The sequence below is a fragment of the Parasteatoda tepidariorum genome, chromosome 8 (assembly GCF_043381705.1).
Source record: "Parasteatoda tepidariorum isolate YZ-2023 chromosome 8, CAS_Ptep_4.0, whole genome shotgun sequence".
NCBI classification, from domain to species: domain Eukaryota; kingdom Metazoa; phylum Arthropoda; class Arachnida; order Araneae; family Theridiidae; genus Parasteatoda; species Parasteatoda tepidariorum.
In genome coordinates, this window is record NC_092211.1 from 59,046,029 (window position 1) to 59,066,287 (window position 20,259).

Below are 20,259 nucleotides of genomic sequence, written 5' to 3' on the forward strand. Positions count from 1 at the left end.
ATATTCATAATAAAATTTAGAACCAAAGCATTTAAATTTTAAAAAAATAATAAAATGTATAATTAACAAACTTTTAAATTATATGAAATACAAATAGTACGCAAATTATATGAAATACTGCCTACGTTCTTTACAACAACCTATCATTACTGTGATACTTCCATCATAATAACTGATGCACAAAATCACACTTTCTATTTCATAGACACAATCTTGTTTCAAATGCCTATAATAACATCTTAATTGAACTAGGCATTTCAATATAGTAACCAAAGTTTTGTTTCATTTTATTTAATTTCTAGAAAACCAATCCAAAAAAAGGTGTAAAACATTTTTGCACTTTCAAAATACACATTTTTAATAGATGAAAGGTTTAGAGACTCAATGCAAGTCTCCATTTCTTTTGATTTTGCATTTCAATAAACATGAAACATCTTGAATAATCTATGAGTAAAGAAATAGTGTCAGGGCCACCTAATCTTATCCTAGGGTGGTCAAAGGCATACTCTATAGTATAAAAATTTATTAATATAAAATAAGAACAAGCAATGTCAAAATTAGTTAAAAAGATTTGTATTTTGGCTAAAAATTACGGTCACTTTTATCAATAAGTTTAATTAAAATTTTATCTAAAAAAATCAACAAAAATTCCTTCAATTAAATGAGAGACTTATTTAAATCATGAAGAGTTTCTTGCAATACTTATTGCAAAAATCAATTTCTGATATTTTAAAACCTTTTCATTGTTTTTCTTGGATAAGACAACAGAAAATAATTCTTCACAAATCTATGAAACTGTTTTGACACAAATTTATAATACGAATAGAATAATAAAACAGGTTACAAGTTAAATATGAGAATTTTAATTTCAAAAAAATCATAAAAAAGAGTTAATTGTAAAATGAAATAGAATAAATAATAGCATATAAAAAGGTGGTAAAAGGTGATTTTCGTGCTATATTATGAACAATTATTGGGACTGTTGAACTGTTACATGAGCAGTGTTGTTGTTTGAAATATGAAATCTGTGATATTTTTTTTAAAAAATAGATTATGCCATACCTCATGAATTTCCCATGCAAAAGGGTTTTCTGAAGGTGAAATGTCTGAACTATTTCCGCCGGAACAATTGGAAGAAGAATCTGTGCTGTCGCTGTTACAGTCTGTGTTAGTGATCAGTGGCCAATCTAAATCAGATTGCTGAGGCTAAGAAATAATAAAAATACTTTAAATGAAAAACAAAATTATAAACTATTAAAAGAAATCATATTTTCAGCAATTTTTATTTGATTTTTATGCAGCAATTTATAAAAATATTCAACCTATTGAACCAGATCATTTTAAAAATATATGCATACTTTTAATCAAATGATAATTAAAATACTTGACAACCAGACTCTGAGTGTCATCGCTTCGTGTTCTCGTGCCACAGATCCTGGGTTCGATTCTCACAAGGTTGACTCAGCCTTTCATCCCTTCAGAGTCAATAAAAAGGGTACCAAGCATGCTTGGGGACTAAATCCCTGGGATTCCGGGATTCCACGTTCGGCTGACCACCCAACCAAAACGTCTGCTTCTAAACCCCAGAGTCAAAGGTTAAAAAAAATGAGATGGGCAAAGTAGGCCTTGGCCCTCTTAGGGCTGTCGCGTAGTGAGTTTTTTTAGTTTAATCAAAATACTTGCCAATATGTCTATTAATAGACCAGCTATTCGTAAAGTCATGCTTCAGAAACAGCTGGTACAGTACATTATAAGTTCGCTGAACTAAGAGACAAATATATGTTCAAATCCTGCAGCGAGCAAAGATGCTTCTCCTTTCTAATTGTGTTTTATTATTTTTGTATTCTAGTTTTACAATTTGCCTTAAAGCACACCCTGTTTAACATACAATAGGCAGGGTCTAATCATCATATAATCTAAGCTACTTATCATTGAAAATATTTGACAGCAATATCACAAATTTGAAAATGTAGCATAATGTTAATTAGTTGTGTGGTTTATAAATTTAGCAATTTTTTAATAGAAATTATAGGATTACAAAAGTGCATTTTTCCTTTGATAGAAAAGTAATAAAATTAACTCCAATAAATAAAAAGGTAAATATGAACAGAATTAAAATTAACTCAAATATAAAAACTAAGCAAATAACAATTAAAATTTAACTAAGTAAAACTAAAATAAAATAACAAAAATAGTCCACTGTACAGCGACTTTGTAGGGACGAGATGTAGTCTCTTTGTAGGATTCATTGAAAAAGCTGAACTGTTTCTTTTTTGACCATGGTCCATGATTTTATTTTCTACTATTGCATAAATTATATTAATGCAAGAATTTTTTTAAAAAAATGTGTTACTTCAATTGTGATTTCGTTTTAATAACTTTTTCTCCAGTTTTTTGAAAGAAGAAGTTTACATTGGATGAGATAATATATCTTCTTAAAACATCAATAGTATTAGATGCATCTGTTATTAAGGAACCAGAAGTGACTCATTTATTATTTCATGTTTCTTTCTTCTTTATCTTTTTTTCATGTATTTTTATTCAACTTAACAACTGCTGAAGATGAATTTATAAATTTCATCTCCATCAGTTGTTAAGCATCATCTTCATAATTTAAGAAATCCTCCAACTAAACATCTTCCTCCTCTTTCTTAACTCTTTCCCAATCCTGTCATAGAAAATTGCCTTTTTGAGATAGAAATTCAAAGTAAAGTTTCTACACATCAAAAAATTTTGACATTAAAGAAAGACACAGTGGTCTTTAACAAGAGATTTTTCTACTATAAAGGACCACATCATATCTTCCTTATAACAAGACTAACATTGAGTATCCTTCATTATAGACTTAACAGTAACTTAATTTAACGATTGAATTTTACATAAAAAGCTGAATGTAAGAAATATCAATTAAAACTCTGAAAACATTAAAACTTCAAAGTTTAAAAACAGCATGTCATGGTCAACTGCAAGGTTACACAAAACAAAATTTTTAATTGCTTATTTTAATTTTAAAAAAATGTCTTGTTGACAACTTGTTGTAGCCGATTTTCTCAAATCAGTACAATGTCAATTAACATGTTCTAAAACTAAGATCTTCAACTATTGCATTCAATACACCATAATTTACTATTCTACACTTTCTAAAGCTGATCAAATCAATACAATAAATATTACTCTAATGTTCAAAGTTCTAATAAATTCAAAGCAAGAATTGGAAGCAAATGCTAAACATATACATACTTGAGATGGTGTATTTGGGGAAGTAGTATCTGCTTCAGATTCGCAAGAACTTGAATAACTCGGAATATTCATGGACAATTTCAGTGAGCCGGGTAATTTTGGCCTTTTCTTTCGAATAATGGATCCAAAATTACAGTTGCATTTTGTAGCTGCATTCTGATTATTCTGCAGCGGCACATCAGAAGACTGTTTAAGAACGCCACTGCGCTGAGTCAATATATTATCTGCAGATAATCTGTGATTCTGAAGGGATAAGAATGTACCATAGTTTTCCTGTTTTCTCTGCACAATCCCTTCATCAGAATAGCGCCTGTTAGCAATATTATATGAACCAGAATCTAATTTGGAGGTTGAGCACTTGGTTTGTTCCTCCAATTTATAATTTTTTAGATGACCAGGCAACGATGAGGATTTTCTGGTCACAAAAAAGTCGTCACTAGAGCTTAAATTACCATCACCATTGATATGATGTGTTCTAACATCTAAATCACCCGTCTGAACTTTTGATGCCTCAGTTGAAAGCTCATTGACAGTTTTTACTTCTTCATTAGGTGGGTGATCTACACCATCTTGGAAGGCAGAATCGTTAGATATGTGACTAAACTGGCTTTCTTCACTCAGGTTGCGCAACTTTTTGCTCTTATTTGTTAAAAGCAGTGAGCTGGATTCTTCAAGGACAAGTGCAGAATCTGAATCTTTAATTTCACTTTCTTCATTAGTACTTTCTGTTTTGTTCTGATCAGCAAGGGAAAACCTTAGACTGCGACCTAGAAATAAATGCGAACAACAATCACTCCAAATTTTTGTAGCACATTTAAAAGAAAAATGATTATTAAATTGCATTGTTAAAAGGAGAAATGCAAATTAAAAATGCAAAATAAAAGGGAACAATTACAAATTGAAAGAATTCTTTTAATCTCAAAGTTTAATAAGATCATTTCCACATGTATTCATAATGAATTATAATTATAAATACATTTTGTCATCATAATGAGTCAAATACATCATGAAATAAATAAGATCTCCTTTAACTTTAAAAAATAAAATTGGTTAAGAAACTTACAATCAGACATCAATTACAATAATTGCTTTTAACACGAGCAATTTAAAACAAGTATCATAATGATATCAAAAACAAGTTTCATAAAGATATCAAAAACAAGTATTATAAAGATATCATTGCCTTAGATATTACTATTTCATTAAAAACTAACCTTAAGAAATAAAGCAGGGTTAGAAAATTTAGAAACAATTAACTAAGTATTTTGATAACAAAAAAAGTTAAAATAGTTTGAAATTTTACTCAAAGTTCAAAAATCAATAAGATAACTCCATTAACACATTTTTAGAAAAATCAAAAACTAACTGAAGGGCACCACTTCAAAATCAACAAGCTTTGAACAAACATTAGATAAAGAAATCTGGTTTTGCAACAAAACTGTAAGCTATATAAAGTATCAAAATGTATTTTTGCTGTCATAATGTATATTTGCAATGTATGTTTTGTTATGTAATTGTAAGAATCAAAATGTTTGTTTTTTTTAGTCCCACATACATCATGATACAGCTACTTTTAAAACTGATTTCTTTATTTGTCTGATCATAATTAGGACGGGCAAGCAGGACATTTAACCACTGCCCAGCACAGGTGATATTCGAAAAACGTTGCAATATAACAGTTGTGATATCTGCCTGTTAATATTCAGCTGCACACATAAAAACTTCATATACACCAAACTATGTAGTCTATAAGATTTAAGGAACTTAAAATTATTTAAGCAGGGCATATAAATACAAAATTCCTCACTTCTTAGAGCCACTAAAGTTGCGTATTTAAAAAAAAAAGGAAGCAACAATATAATATGTATTTAACGAAATTTGAAAAAGAAAAAAGATGTATATTCATTTATATCAATAAAATAAGCAAAAATGTAAATTTCTAAATGATTTTTTATCCTAAAGGCACTACGGATAGAGAATATGTAAAGGTTACTGAAAACTCCTTAGTCTAGAGATACAGTAAACTGTCCCATTTCCGGAATTGACGGGACTTCAACAAGTTTCGAAAATTGATTTTTTTGGATAACAGGTCTTTAAGGTAAACAGACATCAAAATATCCATATTCAATAAAAATTAACACTTGCCAATAGCAATTTTGGCATCTATCATTACAGATTTCCACCTGATTTTTAAAATCTCGATATTTTAATATGGCATTATAACATGGCGGGAATTCCGAGTCAAGCATTTACTTCATAATATTTCTCGACCCACTCGATTAGCCACAAATCTACAGTGAATCTGAGTGGTTTTCTCTATCGTTTTTTTTTCCAGATTTCCTCATGGTATTAAAAATTTCAATGTTTTAATATATTATTTTGTTCGACGATTTTCGAATCGTGCATTTGTAGAATCATTTTTTTAGGCACAGAATTAATGACTATTCACCTATAAAACCACATGGCTTTATTGATCGCATTTTCGTTATTGCCAGTTTTTCACAAACCATTTTTTCAGACACTGGATTTGTGACAATTTTATTTTCTACGCAGGTGATCCTACTTTCAACAGGTTAGGATTTCCACACAGTTTTAAAATTTTGCTTTCTTTTTTGATATACTAACACCATTACGATCTGCATATTTCATATTGCGCTTTTAAATAATCACTTTATGAAACGCTCTTGACAATTTTATCTCAAACTCACAATATTCCTAAAATGTAGGAGTTTTGTGCATTCTGAAACTAAAAGGTAGTAATCTTTTTATGCAAAACGAGAGAGAAAAATACGTAATATTTTTCATGCTGCAATGAAATGCCTCTAAAACCGCAAAACTCCAGATTTAGTTTCTGTGATATCCAAAAAAAATTTCTCATATTACAAAACAAATTTAAAATCATAAGAGAGCAGATTTTCCTCCCTTCATACTTTTTTTAACAGATTGAAAGTGTAAAAAAATCTTTTTTTTTTCTTTGAAAAAAAGAAAAAAGTTTATTTTGATGGTTAAAAAGTGTTCAGAAAATAGACCCTTCTGCAAATGGATATGGGACTTTGAGTTGTAGTTCTGCGTTTAAAAGCCCTCCATTATTTTAAAAACACAAAATGCACAACATCAAGCTGCTTTTGAGTGCCATAAATTTATCTACTGACAGTTCAAATTTAACACTGATTTAATAAAAAGCTAATTAAGTTTTTTAGCACGAGGACTTAATTAAAATTTACAGAAATACAAATAATAATAATTAATTGTCATAAACACAATAACATATAATAAAAAGAACTTATTCTAGATTATTGTTCCATTCTTTAAATAAGAATAGAACAACTTATTCTTATTCAAAGCACTAATTTTATTAATCAGTCAGGTCATTTATAATAATAGCAATAATAAACTAGACATTTTTCAACTCTTTAAAGGCAATCTTTCTTATAAGTTTAATTTACTACATATGAATTTTTACTGAATATAAGTACAAACGCATAAAAATATGAACCAGATTTGATGCTTTTTTACAAATTTTTGAAACGTAGTCTCTTCTGTGGTTTGTGATAATTTCATAATTAGTCCACCAATATTTTTCATTTAATTTGATTTTTACCTTCTTTTAAAGTCTTCAAGCAGTTGCATCTTAGTAGTTTTTTGTGACTGTTTGAGGCAGGGATGTTTTTGAATAGAGTTCCATCAAATTTATCTTCTCCGCAATCTGATGCTGATTCTGCAGATGACTTAGATTCTAAATCACAGCTAACTTGTTTCTTAGGTTGTTTACTTTTAATTCGCCTTCTGCAAATAATAAAACAAATATACAAATAAACCCCTAAAGTGAATGAAGTCAAGCAGTCGCTATTGCAGTTTTATTTGAAGTTCAACTAATTAATATGAATAAATAAGAAATAAATGAGAAGGAAGGTTGCAGCTCTATAACAAAACCAACACACAGTTTTAAAAGTGTGAAAGGTTGCTCAGAGAATAAAAGGTTACAGCAACGCTTTTGGCTTTTAAATTATAAATTTTTTGACTATCTAATAATAAATATAATTATTATGCATAAAACATAATTCTGATTCAAAAGAAAATATTCATACTACAATGTAGCATACTCAAATTCTAATTCATTCTAAACTATGTCAGAGTTTTAACAAAAGACACATAATTTTACAAGCATGGAATGTTAGCTCCTAAAATACTATACTAATAAAACCCTTAGTGAATATACAATAATGTCAAGCAATTGCTATTGTAGCTTTATTGGAGATTCAATTAATTAATATGAATAAATAAGAAATAAATAAGATGTAGGGTTGCAGCTCTATAACAAATCATTTCACGATATTTACTGACTATCAGTAGTGGTCAACAAGAGGAGAAGTATTGCAATGTCCTTCTGGAATTTTTAGAAGTTGGTAGATCCCATAAGCCGCCTCTCTCCCTCCAATTTTAACTTTTGAAAATTTTCAAAAATTTCTTGGCTTATGCTCAGAAATATATAGCAATATTTTTGGAAGTTTTAATAGTCGATAGTAGTTGCATTCAGATCAAGTAATTGGGGGAAGAGAAATTATTTTGCTTAAATTTTTTTCATTTGGCCAATTTTTTACACAGATTAATTGTTCCAGTTTTTCACAAGCCAGTGAGAGCAATGACTCCATTCGTACAAATGATATCGGGAAAATAAGTTCACTTGTGTCATATCAGACTTCCTAACTCTGCTACCATTTTTTCCGTTTTTGATTGTGAAAGTTTTTTACAAACATTTTTTAAAATAATATAAAGTAACTATTCATAACAAAAATAAATATATATATTATTTGAGAAAATTAAACATGAAACTTAAGAAATGGCAAATATTATAAACCTTTTATCTCGAGCAAGATGCTTGCGTCTTTTTTTACTAGTAAACGTTGCAACAATTTGGGACAAAACAATTCCAAGAATAGACATCATAGCTGCAGGTGTTAATATTTCAAGAATAGGAACTTCCTAAAAATAAAAATGTTTATTATGGTATTGTGGTGTGTAGGTACACTTAAAGTATCAGAAGGTTTACAGGTTAAACATTAAGATTTTATGAACCACATCACAAACATATACGCTACGGCAAAATAATAAGATTATAGAGAGATAGGACTACACGTCCTTTTGCAATGAGTTTTAGCAGAGAAAGATGCTGTGTTCGGTTCGGATCTCACCAGAGAAATTAATTAGCCACACCTTCAATGTGCAATGATTGGCTAGATTTAATTTGAGAAATTATATTATTGGATTAGAATTTTGATAGACAGATTTTAGTTTCAGTTCCCAATTTTGGGTTTCAGTTTCAAATTAAAAGTTTCACTTCGCGAAAATTGTGATTGACGCATAAAGAAAAGAGAAAATAGTTATGGGTCACCACATTATAAATAAAAATTTTATCATTTTTCTAAGCATTTGTGAATTATTTAAATTATTATCCTAAATTTAATAATAGCTTTTTAATTTCTATGCATTAAATATATTATACAATGCAATATAAACAAATAACTTAAAGTGAAAAGATTTAATATAATAACTGAATGTGTTTAATGTTAAAAAAAACTTTTAAAAGTACTCCATTATTCTTACATACTATATGCAACTAAAATTATTTCTTGACATGAGCATTTTTACCACTATAAAGACTGAAACTTAGTATATACCTATGTTGTCCAAAAGCAGTAAAAATGACTGGATTGTGTAAGAATAACTAAGGTGTAAAGAATTTGTTTAAAATTAATTTTTAATATTTCTTATCGTTGTATAAAAAGTCACAAAATTCTAAAAAATTGTGTCACATACATCATTGTTTTTCTAATTAAAATTAAAAAGCAGTCAAAATGACTTCCTTGGGCAATCTAGTGTTAAAGACAATAAATTTAATCTTTAGATAGTTTTTTTTTTCTTTATAAAGTAAGTATTTTAGAACCATAATTCAATCTATATTGCACATCACTCACTACCAACTCCTATGAACTGCTACAAAATTATTTTGTTAAAACTATTTAATATTTTCAAACCATTATCAATATTATTTAACATTTCTTAAGAAAATAAGCACAAATATGAATCAACTCCAAAATGTTTATCATGTTTTCTTTTTACCTCTATACATAATTTATTTAACAATAATAGTTACAAGTTTCTAGAATTTCAGTTTTATACTTTTCTGAAAAATAAAGCACATTTGTGTAATTTCATAACTTTCTTAAGACAGAAAAACTTGAATTCACAGAAAGAATTTTTCCTGTTTTCTGTCTAGATTCCTTCTTATCAAAATTTTGTTTTGGAAATCTCATCATTGCAAAATATTTCAAACAAAACAAGTTTTGTAAATAACTTAACCCTTAGAATTTCCCTTCATCAATTAATTATATTTTATAATCACCACACATTACCATCTTATTTTACTATTTCCAATGTCTCTCGAAAAAATATTTAAAAACAAAGAAAGACACGAAGGTGCTTATAAACTTAGTAATTTAATAAAACGCATTTCAACTGACATTTTACTCCCAAAGGAAAGACTGTCAAAACATTAGTGCATAGCATTATCAGTTAATTATAAGTAGGACTGGGTGATAAATCGATGTATCGCGAAATATCGATTTAATACATAGATCGGCAGGCTGATATAGTGACTTTCATTTTAGGCGAGGCATCAGAAATCTGACTTAAGCTGTCGATATAGGACAACGATCGCAGCTTAATGATACTACACGCGAGGATCCTTGCCTACGCTAACGATACATCGTTATATTGCGATGTCGAACAGATGATACATCTCGATGTAAAATTTCTTACATCGCCAGTATCTTCACTAAGCAAAACGTTTGTTTCCTCTATAATATATTTATATTAAAAATTTGATATGCATTTTAAAAAATAATACAAATAGCTTACTACTGAATAGAGACTAATGTGGTAGCTAAAAGAAGAAAATATTCACTTAGTGCAAATGTCTATGGATTTCCACTCATAAATAGAAAATTTTCACATAATTCAGAAATAGGCTTAATGATATTTCAGGTATTTAATATGTCTGAAAAACAAATCTCCTACTATATTCAAAAATCATACATTTTTAGAATCATAGAGGTTATAACTTCAAAAATCAAATTAAGAAACTAAACCATGTCAAAAGAACTTCTAAAAGATTGTCGTAATATTCTGTTTCCCACAATGAATCTGACTTTCTTTGCTTTGGAGTAGTCTGAGTACACTTAATTATCTCAGTCGAGAATAAAGCTAATTTTTCATGCAAAGATTTCATTTAGATAACTAATTGGACACAACATAAAACTAATGTGATATGCACTGCAACATAACAAGTTTATTTAATTAATATTATTTTAGAATTCCCTATGAAGAAATATTCTTGTAAGAGCAGAATGAAAAAATAAAACAGAATGAAAAATAAAGTAATTTCCTTAATTTTGTAATTATTTTTACATGAAACTCCTTCCTTTTCCCAGAGATGAGAATCTGAACATTTTTTAATGATCACTTATGATTCGAATCAAGTCAAAAAATTTAGTAATATATTTACATTTGAATAATAAAAGAAATATATTTTAATAACACATAATCATGAGTCAGATTAAACAACAAACTGCTTCTCATATACATATTTCTTAATAAGTTAATATAGATACAAAAAAAAAATTAAAAATTGGAAAAGAAAATTCACTTACTAAAAAATCTTTATCAGATGCAAAGAAATAAAGTAAAAGAGCACCAATTTGTAAAATATATAAAAAGACAAGTACACCACTGACTAGAGAATTTGTTTGGACCTTCCACCTATAAAAAATAATGAAATCATTAATTGATACATCAATATTTTGACATTTACAATATACTTCACTTGACACCTACATCACGTAATGTTACAATATTTTCATATATTTTACATAAATTCCTTAAGAATTATACTATTGATTAGGACGGAGCGTAAAGTGGACATATTTCTCTAAAGTCAATGAAGACCATTTTTTTATTAATAGTGAAATCAGTCAAGTTGACCTCCAACCTAAATTGGCCTTTGAAGGAATAATGTATTCTTAAATTTAGATTAATGAAATATGAGTAATTACATGTCACGCATTTCTTATAACTAACATAATTTTGAAACTTATATTTTTGATGTTTTGCTTGATTAACGAAAAACAAACATGATTTTAAAAAAAATTTACTTTTAAAGGTAAAATAAACTATCTGAAAATGAAGCGCATAATAAATATAAGGAAAAAAAATCTTTGAGCAAATGTAGAAAACACCAATTTTTAGTGTCAAATATTTATTTAATAATTTGACAAACAAGCATTAAGCAAGAATTTAATTAACATATTGACCTAAATTTTAATTTCTGATACCTATTACATAACAGTTGCAAATAATGATGTTATTTGTAATTAACACAGCCTTTCTCGATCTCAATTCGTTTCGTAAAAGAAAACAAATAAGATTATCATCATTTTACTTGGTAAATTTAATATTTTTTTATATAAAAGAATAATATCAATATTTATATTAACTATTGTATGTATTCTTGTTTTCAATAACTTAAGATCACAGTTTGCAGTCCGTGTACTGTTAAAATACTAGACAGTTTTGATCTAAGTATGAGCATATTGCTTCATCAAAAATACTAGCTGCAATGTTTTGTTATCTAGTAAGCAAGTGAAGATAACAAAAAGAAACTGCAAAGTCATTCCAGAGTTAATGAGTAATAGATGACAAACTACTTGCATTTTAAATTTTAAAAAAAAATTAATAAATAAAAACGGTTTATTTTATATTTGTAATTGGATTTGGCCTCATAGACCTAGATTAAATACATTAGTTTCGATATAAGTTTGAGTTTAAAATTTAATATAAACCAATGGAAATAGACAAATGCCTTTTGTATACTTTAAATTTGGTGATACAAATACAATGCAATTAAAAATATGCAACAAAAGCAATGTAAAAAAAATTCATATTAGCAGATATTTGTTAAAGAAAAACACATGATTAGCATAAAAATATAACCAAATTACTTGCATTAAAATCTGGCTGATTGCAAACATCAACCAAATATTTGCAGTGAATTGTAGTCTTTCTATAGTTATTGTTTTTGTAAGAAAATCTTTGATTAATATTCCACATCTCGAAAACATTTAATCAATTAAAATAAAGCCCTAGAATCTATTAAAATAAAACTCATGATAGTTAAGGTTTTGATATTTTAAGACCAATGGAATGACAGTACTTTTTTCTTCATAGATATTACCTTTTTTTTTTGGAATCAATGAATGAATGAAAATGGGTTTAATACAACAATTTTATAAATTCTAAAAATAAAAAGTTATTGTTCCAACTAAAAAGAGTAAAAAATTTTAATTTTATTAAAACAGGTTTTTTTTTCAATAATTGATTTTAAAAAATACACATATATTCCTTAAATGAAATTACCATGAGAAAAAAAATGGCATCAAAAGAACACGCTTCACTCCAGCAATTGTAGCCGAAATCCAACTATGTTGAGGCTTTGCCTTAGCAAATGCAGAACCTAAAATCAAAGCATTAGTTAGTTTAGATAAAAATATTATTACAGAGATGTCCAGCCTAAGAGATAGAACTAAATCTGTTGCTCTCAAACAGTCTATCAATCGCCAGCATTTTGAAATGGCTTATGGGACACGAGATTGCTAGAAGAAGAAATTATCTGAAATTTCTTTCCTCAATTTTGTACACAAAAAATAAATAAAAGACTCATTTTTATGCAAAAAAGCAACATCTATAAATTTAAAAAAGGAAGAAAATATTCTGCTTGTCTGATCAATTTTTTTTTATCAACACATAGAAGAATATAAACATTTAAAAATATTATGTATTCATTCTTTTTCGCACTTTGCAAGCTGTTGTAGAATCAAAAAAAGTTTAAAACCGCAAAATCTAAGGCATTAACTGAAAAAAAGATTGATGGTAATACCACGTGCATGTACGATGAAATCACACAAATCGGATGTGTCAAAAAGAAGTTAATTAAATGTCCTTGTTGAGATTCACGTGTTGTAATAAATAATATTGTATCAAAAATATAGAGATTTTAAAAAATATATGAAAATCAATAGTGATAACTGAGGTAAAATTAAATTGCAAGTCTCTAAGAAAAATCTATCATAATTTTCCCTATTCCTAAGATTATAGAAATTTATAATAAGTTTTTTTTTAATTTTTTTATTTCTATAAACAAAAATTTAAAAAAAAATAAAAAAATTTATTTGATTATTATTGTTTTATTTTTCAATTCATTTTCAAATTCTGATTTATAGTTCCCTTTTTATCCATTTGCTTTTTACCATTGATGCATCAAAATTGAGGCCTTTAGAAACAATTTTTTCTTCTTAAGTAATCGTCTGAAAAATTTTTAATTATACTTTCTAACTTCATGATTTTTATTTCTAGAAATAGAGAACTGTAAAGAACACTGCCTTCAGGAACATGCTTAGTTTAACCTCTATTTAGAAAATGTCAATTTTTGAATATTCAAATACCAAAATTTAATATTTAAATGAAATAAAATAAAAATTCCATCTCAGTTTCTTGACCTTGGGCTCTGGGGTATAGGAGCAGATGTTCCGGTTAAATGGTCAGTTGAATGAGGAACCCCTAGTGTTTAGCTCCCAAGCATGCTTGGTACTAATTTATTGACCCACTGAAGGGATGAAAAGCTGAGTAAAACCTACTCGACCCGAGGATGGAACCCAGGACCTGTGGCACGAGAGCCCAAAGCACTACCACTTATCCACCGGGCGTCTAAGAACCTATCAGGAAGCAAAATACAGAACAGTCTGGCATAAAAAAAATTTAGCTTACTTTAAGCCCTTCAGTTGATGTACAGTTAAAAGTTAGCTATGGTAACATATGATAAAAGGACATGAACTTGACCGTCTTGATATGACTTTTTAAAAAACTAAATTATTACAACATGAAATAAATATAGTAGCAATGTTTTAAACTAACCACGCACAAGATCAACATCTATAAGCTCTGTTTTTATCCTAGTGCTTTTCCGTGGTATCGCACACACACCCTGAAAAAAAAAATACAATTTGTACTAAGGTACTTAGGAAAATAACAATACTGAATGGAAATACTAATGTTTACAATAAGCTCAAATTGGAGGGTCATATAAAATTATTAAAATTTATTTACTATAAATGAAATACAAATGTAATAATAAGTATAAAACAATTACTTTTGAACGCAATGCCTACATACATTTTTGAAAAAATTTTGAGTTGCATATTATCTTAATTTATTCAATAAACTTAAAATTTAGAAATAAATAAGAATATAGATATGTTTTTCAAATCATTAAAATTCAATAAGTATTAGTAAAAAACTAAATTCTGATTTAAAAATAGATATATCTAAGAATAAAAGAAAAACTAACATAAAATTTAATAATTTTAGTAAAATTTTTTTAAATATTTAGTATAAAAATACAAGAAATAATATTTTTTGTTAATGGATGGTGTTTTCAATAGAAATGTAAACAATAACAATCTCGAGCTCGGCACCTACTCTAGTTCCGGTTAAAAAGGTTGCAGCTGCTTACTACATGTTATTCTGATAGGCGATGTTTTCAAACGGATAATTTTGTTTTCAATAAAAGAAATAAATTAGATAATTTCTGAGCTCAAATCTGCCATATTTCATAAGATATTAATGCTAATATGTAATTCTGGTGAGTTTGAAGTGAACATTTGTTTTAGTTTTTTAGAGATATATTGTTAAAAAAGGTGACAAGGTTGCTAGATTTTGAATAACTCCCTTTTTGGCAGTCTTGATACGGCCTCTTTCCATAAGTTTATTACTGTTTGTTCTTGTTGCAAGCTGTGCACCATCTTACGTTAGTGTTAACACTTTTAGCAATGTAAACACCAGTATTGTTAGCATTGTAAACACAAGTAATAAGTAATCAAATACATTGTTTGCAAGAATCTCAAAACACAATGATGCCAAATGGCTTTAAAATACAACGGAAACAGTAACCCGGAAATTTAGGCGGTACCGAGCTTGCAGCGTTCCCTAGTGAAGAAAAAACACCATCCTTTGAAAGAATTTATGCATGAAAAACATTCAAATTTTTTTTAAAAAAACTTACCCTCAATATACGTCTATCAACAGATTTTTCCCACAATTCTTTATCATAAGCACCAATCTAAATTTCATAAAAATTTAATGGATTAAATCATGGATAGAAATAAAACAAAACAGTAAATAATAGTATAAAACAATTTTTCCAAAACTAATCTTTTTAGAGAGTTTACCAAGAAATAAAATTTTTAAAAAATAACTATTGCTCAAGTTTATATAATAATCAGAAACAAATGGTCATTATAGACAGAAGTCAGATGAAGCTTAATTTTAACCTTGCAAAGAACAATTAAGGCATAAATTTCACATATTTGATCCACAAAACACATGTTTTCCAATATCAATATTTTCTGAAAAAATTATTTATGAAGATTGTTTTAATTTTAAATTATAAAAGAAAAGTATAATAATGTTATGCAATTGCAAAGATGAGAAATTTACAAAAATATGTAACATTATCAACATCTAATAAAGTTATTCAGAGAAAATTAGGAATTTTAAATTAAATCAATTTCATAATAGAATATCTTTATAGTACTAATATGTGTATTTAAAAAGATGATATAAATAGAATTATCACAGTAAAACTAAATTTAATTATCTAGCACTCTAATTAAAAGATACTTTAATTTTCAGAGTTCATAGACGAACACAACTATTTAAAATGATGTATCTAGCAAATTTTGATTATCCAATTAATTTCGATTTCAGCTATAACCAAGATTTCACTGTTGTTTGAAAAAGTAAAACAAATTATTTTTTATTTTCCTAAATCTAAGATATTGTTTGACAATTAAGTATATGTTTGAATTTAATTTTTCGTTTGTAAATGCTAGATATAATGCTAATAAATCACTTGCTGCTGTTAATATATACCTTTTAAACCAACACAACAAAACTAAAACCCTAGAAATAAAACCTATTTCATATAACATTAAACATTGTCTAAATTTATACCTAAAATAATTACTAAAAAAAATTTATAATATTTCTCACTTTCTTATGATACCAATTCAATGCAGATCTTAAAGAAGTCATTCTCAAAAGAAGTTTATAAAACAGACATCAACAATTTATTTCAACCTAAACAAGAAGATAGTTATAAAAAATAAATATGGAATTTTAAACATTTGATAAATAATAAAATACATTTTCAAACATTACGAAAATATGCATTAAATATTAAGGAAAAATTCAATACAGCAGAACTTTGAATATCTGAATTCTTATTATCTTGGTTGTAAATTGCCTTTGTCAAGTTGAGGAGCATAAATTAATATTTTTTGTGCCTGTGGACTTTACACATAGAATTAAGTTAAATTTATTAGCTGAGAAGTTAAACACATGGGGGGAACACACAACAATTGTAATAAACTTAAAAATATAATACTCAACATTCATTTCAAAGTAAGAGTATTTTAATTATAAATTTTTCAAAAGTCATTTTATTTATAAACTTAACTAAACACGTTTTAGTTTAATACTAAACATACTTTAAATAGCTCAAATTATTTATTTATTTATATAGTCCATTATTCGTTTATTTAAATAACACTAAACAATTTTTTCTAACAAAAAAATATCATTATTCACCTTAAATTTATATAACATTTTATATTAGCTTAAAGGTTATATTAATTAACGGATCAGCAGGACCGAAACTAAAAATATAAAAATTTACGTGAAATAAATTGTCACACGTTACTTATATAAGGACATTATATATATAACTTGTACTCTGAAATTTTTGTCGATAAAAAAACAATTATTTAATTATAAATTTATTCGCAATTAAAGCGAAAAACTAGTTTCACAAAAAATATGACTAAAACTTTTTTGTTTGTTGTCTGCTCGAAAGTAGTCACGGCAAAATTGATTCATTCATAAAACCGAATAATTCATGGCACTATTTTCGCTAGAAACATTGGATGGACATGCGCGTTAGTTTCACAAAAAAATCCGTAAATGCAGTGCAGTGAGAATGATCCATTCAAGAAAGCAGTTGTATGTTCATTCTCACTGCATGCGATTCACGCACCTCCTATCGCTGAGATTTTCACAGATAACATTTCACCAATCACGTTCATATTGTTAGTGTTAGTTAATGGCAAAGATGAACAAAGGTTTAATGGGAGCTGGAACGAAATTTCTTGCGGGTCTCTTCCCCTCAAAGCACAATAAGTGTTATTTTCACATTTTTCAAACTTTTTGAAGACCCTTTTATACAAAATTGTAATTTTTATATAAATATAATGAAATTCTCGGCAATTTTCCTTTTAAAAAACTAATTAGTAAACACCATTTTTTTTGCAATAAATTTCTGCCAGGCCCTCATCAGTCTCTCCTTCTTAAGAATGGCCTCTTACTGATTGCAAAACTGACCTTAATTGAGTGTTCGCTTAATTGTATGTTAACAATGTGTTTCGAAACTATCATTCTTGATGTAAGCAAAATCAATAAATTATTACTGACAGCATGTTTTGTAAAATATTGTGAATGCGGTAATTATTATGTAATTTTCTCTTTGAACATTGTTCCATCTTCTCTTCCAGGCACGCCTGTAGTGCATCAGAGGATAAATCACGAGTAAAACCAAAAGAAATGCAAAAATGATTTCAAATTCTGTTAAACCTTTATAGAGATCAAGCTATAGAGATTATTGAGCCCAACATCTGGATTATGGGCATCGCAGGGGCGCAATGTTTGGGGGAACGAAATAAAATTACACAGTCCTAATAGTTTTCTAAATTTTACACATAAGGAGAAAAAATTAAATTGTATTAAATATCTGCAAAAAGATTATTTTTAGCTCTTTTTGTTTTTAACTTAAAAGAGATAATTTAAATCGAATTGATAATGCCCAAAAATTTTCTTTATTTATCCGAAATATTGGAGACATTTATAAAATTCTAATTATTGAGAGGGACATGTAATCACTGTGTCGCCAACAATGCCCACGATCTCGATTCAATTTTTATGCTCTTTTTACTTGACTGCAAAGGTAAAAATACAAATTTCTATTTCGAAAACTTATTTACGTACTTAACTTATATTATCTTTTATTTATGTAGTAATCGAGTTATTTAAAGTTTGAACATTCAATGTACATTTTACAATTCAGCTTTTACTTAATCTAAAACTTAAAGAGGCTCCAAGACACATGATTCCTTTTATTAACTTTAATATCATACCGTAAGGGGATACAAAAACTAAATTCGTACTCGAGGGTAGTAAACTATCGCTTTCCCTCAGATCATTTGCTCTTCTATTCAAAATTTAATAGTGAAATGTGTACCATTTACAATTATTAAGGCAACCATTTTGTTTAATATGCCCTGGTAATTATGTCAAAGCTTACCATTTTGCTAACATGACATTTAAAAACTAATTAAAGCAACAAACTATTCACTTACACTAAATTATAAGTGTATAAGCACTTTTTTCATGTGGCTAATTGCAACTTCATAATAAGCTTTTAAATTTTAGTACTATTTATGTACGGAATTAAAAGCAAGCTAATTATAAAAGTATTTTCAGTTGCTTGTATAGTCAGTAATTCAGTTGCCAGTAAATATCTTTAACACTAGAAAGACTGAAACTTAGTATATACGTTTATTGCCCAAAAGTAGTAAAAATGACTGGATTATGAAAAAAAAACTAATGTGTAAAGAAATTTGTTTAAAATTAATTTTTAATATTTCTTATAATATTTACAGTTATATAACAAGTTATTAGTAAATATTAACAATAAAAAATATTATATTTCGTACAAAAAGTGACAAAATTCTAAGAAATTTTGTCATTATATGGATGGGTGATCATGTAAAGCTAAGGGTGGTGGCGCTAGTGGTTAAATTGCTCTCACAAGACTTCCGGGTTACTGCTTCCGAAATATTTTTACGCCGCAGATTGAAAAAACGCACCATCATATTGCATCATATCTTTTGCAGTATTTCACATGTACCGAGTTCTTTTTTTCAGCCTTTAAACTTCAGCATTATCATATTAATATTATAATCATTAGAATATTTTCTAATTAGGCTAACTTAAAAAGATATTTTTAAAGATATTTTTGGCGACATTTTATTCAAATGTAGCCAAATAAGGGATAAAATACAAAACATGGCAAACTTTAAGAATTATTCACAATGAGATATTAACTTTCCAAACTTTATTTTGGCCTTTCGACCTCTGAGAATCACTACATTTCTGAAAGCTCTTATGAATGGTACAATTATGTTTAGATTTGAACCCAAATTACAATAACAAAACTGCATAGAATATTAGGCTTGTTCATACATCGCCTCGTAGTCATAACATAAGCGGAGGGATACAGCGGAAATTTTCTAAATTTCTTCCGGTTTAAGGACGCTTGTTATTGTTTACATTAGGCCACCCATCCATACATCATTGTTTTTCTATTTGAAATTAAAAAGCAGTCAAAATGACTTGCTTGGGCAATCTAGTGTTAACAGAAAAGTAGTATAGTTAAATATTTTTAGCAGAAAAAATGGTTTATAGTTCAAGGTTCATCATTATACTAATGTATAGGGTCTGTCACAACTGAAAGGACCAATTGACAAGAATTTTTATTTATTTATCATTAATTTTTTTTTGTAGAAGTATAAAAATATTTTTCACGACTCTATCATGGTTAACAGACTGTTTAATACAATATTGTAAAAGCTTGACAAATTTTGTGATTGCAAATACAAATTCATTTATTACAAATTTATTTTATCTACTAGAGGTATATCTAGAGAAAACAACAATTGTACATTTCCAATTGGGGCCCTTATTAAGTTTTTTCTTCTCAAACTTTTTTTTCTCCAAGAGTATTCAAATTAACAAGAA

General features: G+C 27.7%; 1 protein-coding gene across 5 annotated transcripts in view; it reads right to left on the bottom strand.

Annotated features, from left to right (window-relative positions):
* LOC107443498 (putative homeodomain transcription factor) overlaps positions 1-17,270 on the bottom strand; it is a 31,544-nt gene extending 14,274 nt beyond the window's left edge. For 3 of the 5 annotated variants that reach the window (XM_071184064.1, XM_071184063.1, XM_043042975.2), the window contains exons 1-10: positions 16,999-17,264; positions 16,402-16,488; positions 15,413-15,469; positions 14,266-14,335; positions 12,712-12,808; positions 10,950-11,058; positions 8,099-8,223; positions 6,842-7,026; positions 3,241-4,007; positions 1,063-1,206 (exon numbers count right to left, since the gene is read on the bottom strand). In XM_071184064.1, coding sequence (XP_071040165.1) covers positions 1,063-1,206; positions 3,241-4,007; positions 6,842-7,026; positions 8,099-8,223; positions 10,950-11,058; positions 12,712-12,808; positions 14,266-14,335; positions 15,413-15,469; positions 16,402-16,443 — 1,596 coding nt within the window. In that variant the 5' untranslated portion in view covers positions 16,444-16,488; positions 16,999-17,264. Of the gene's footprint in view, positions 1-1,062; positions 1,207-3,240; positions 4,008-6,841; positions 7,027-8,098; positions 8,224-10,949; positions 11,059-12,711; positions 12,809-14,265; positions 14,336-15,412; positions 15,470-16,401; positions 16,489-16,606; positions 16,697-16,998 lie in introns of those variants that run through there. The other 2 variants (XM_043042977.2, XM_043042976.2) reach the window with 2 other exon arrangements.
* Between the last annotated feature and the right edge of the window lie 2,989 nt (positions 17,271-20,259).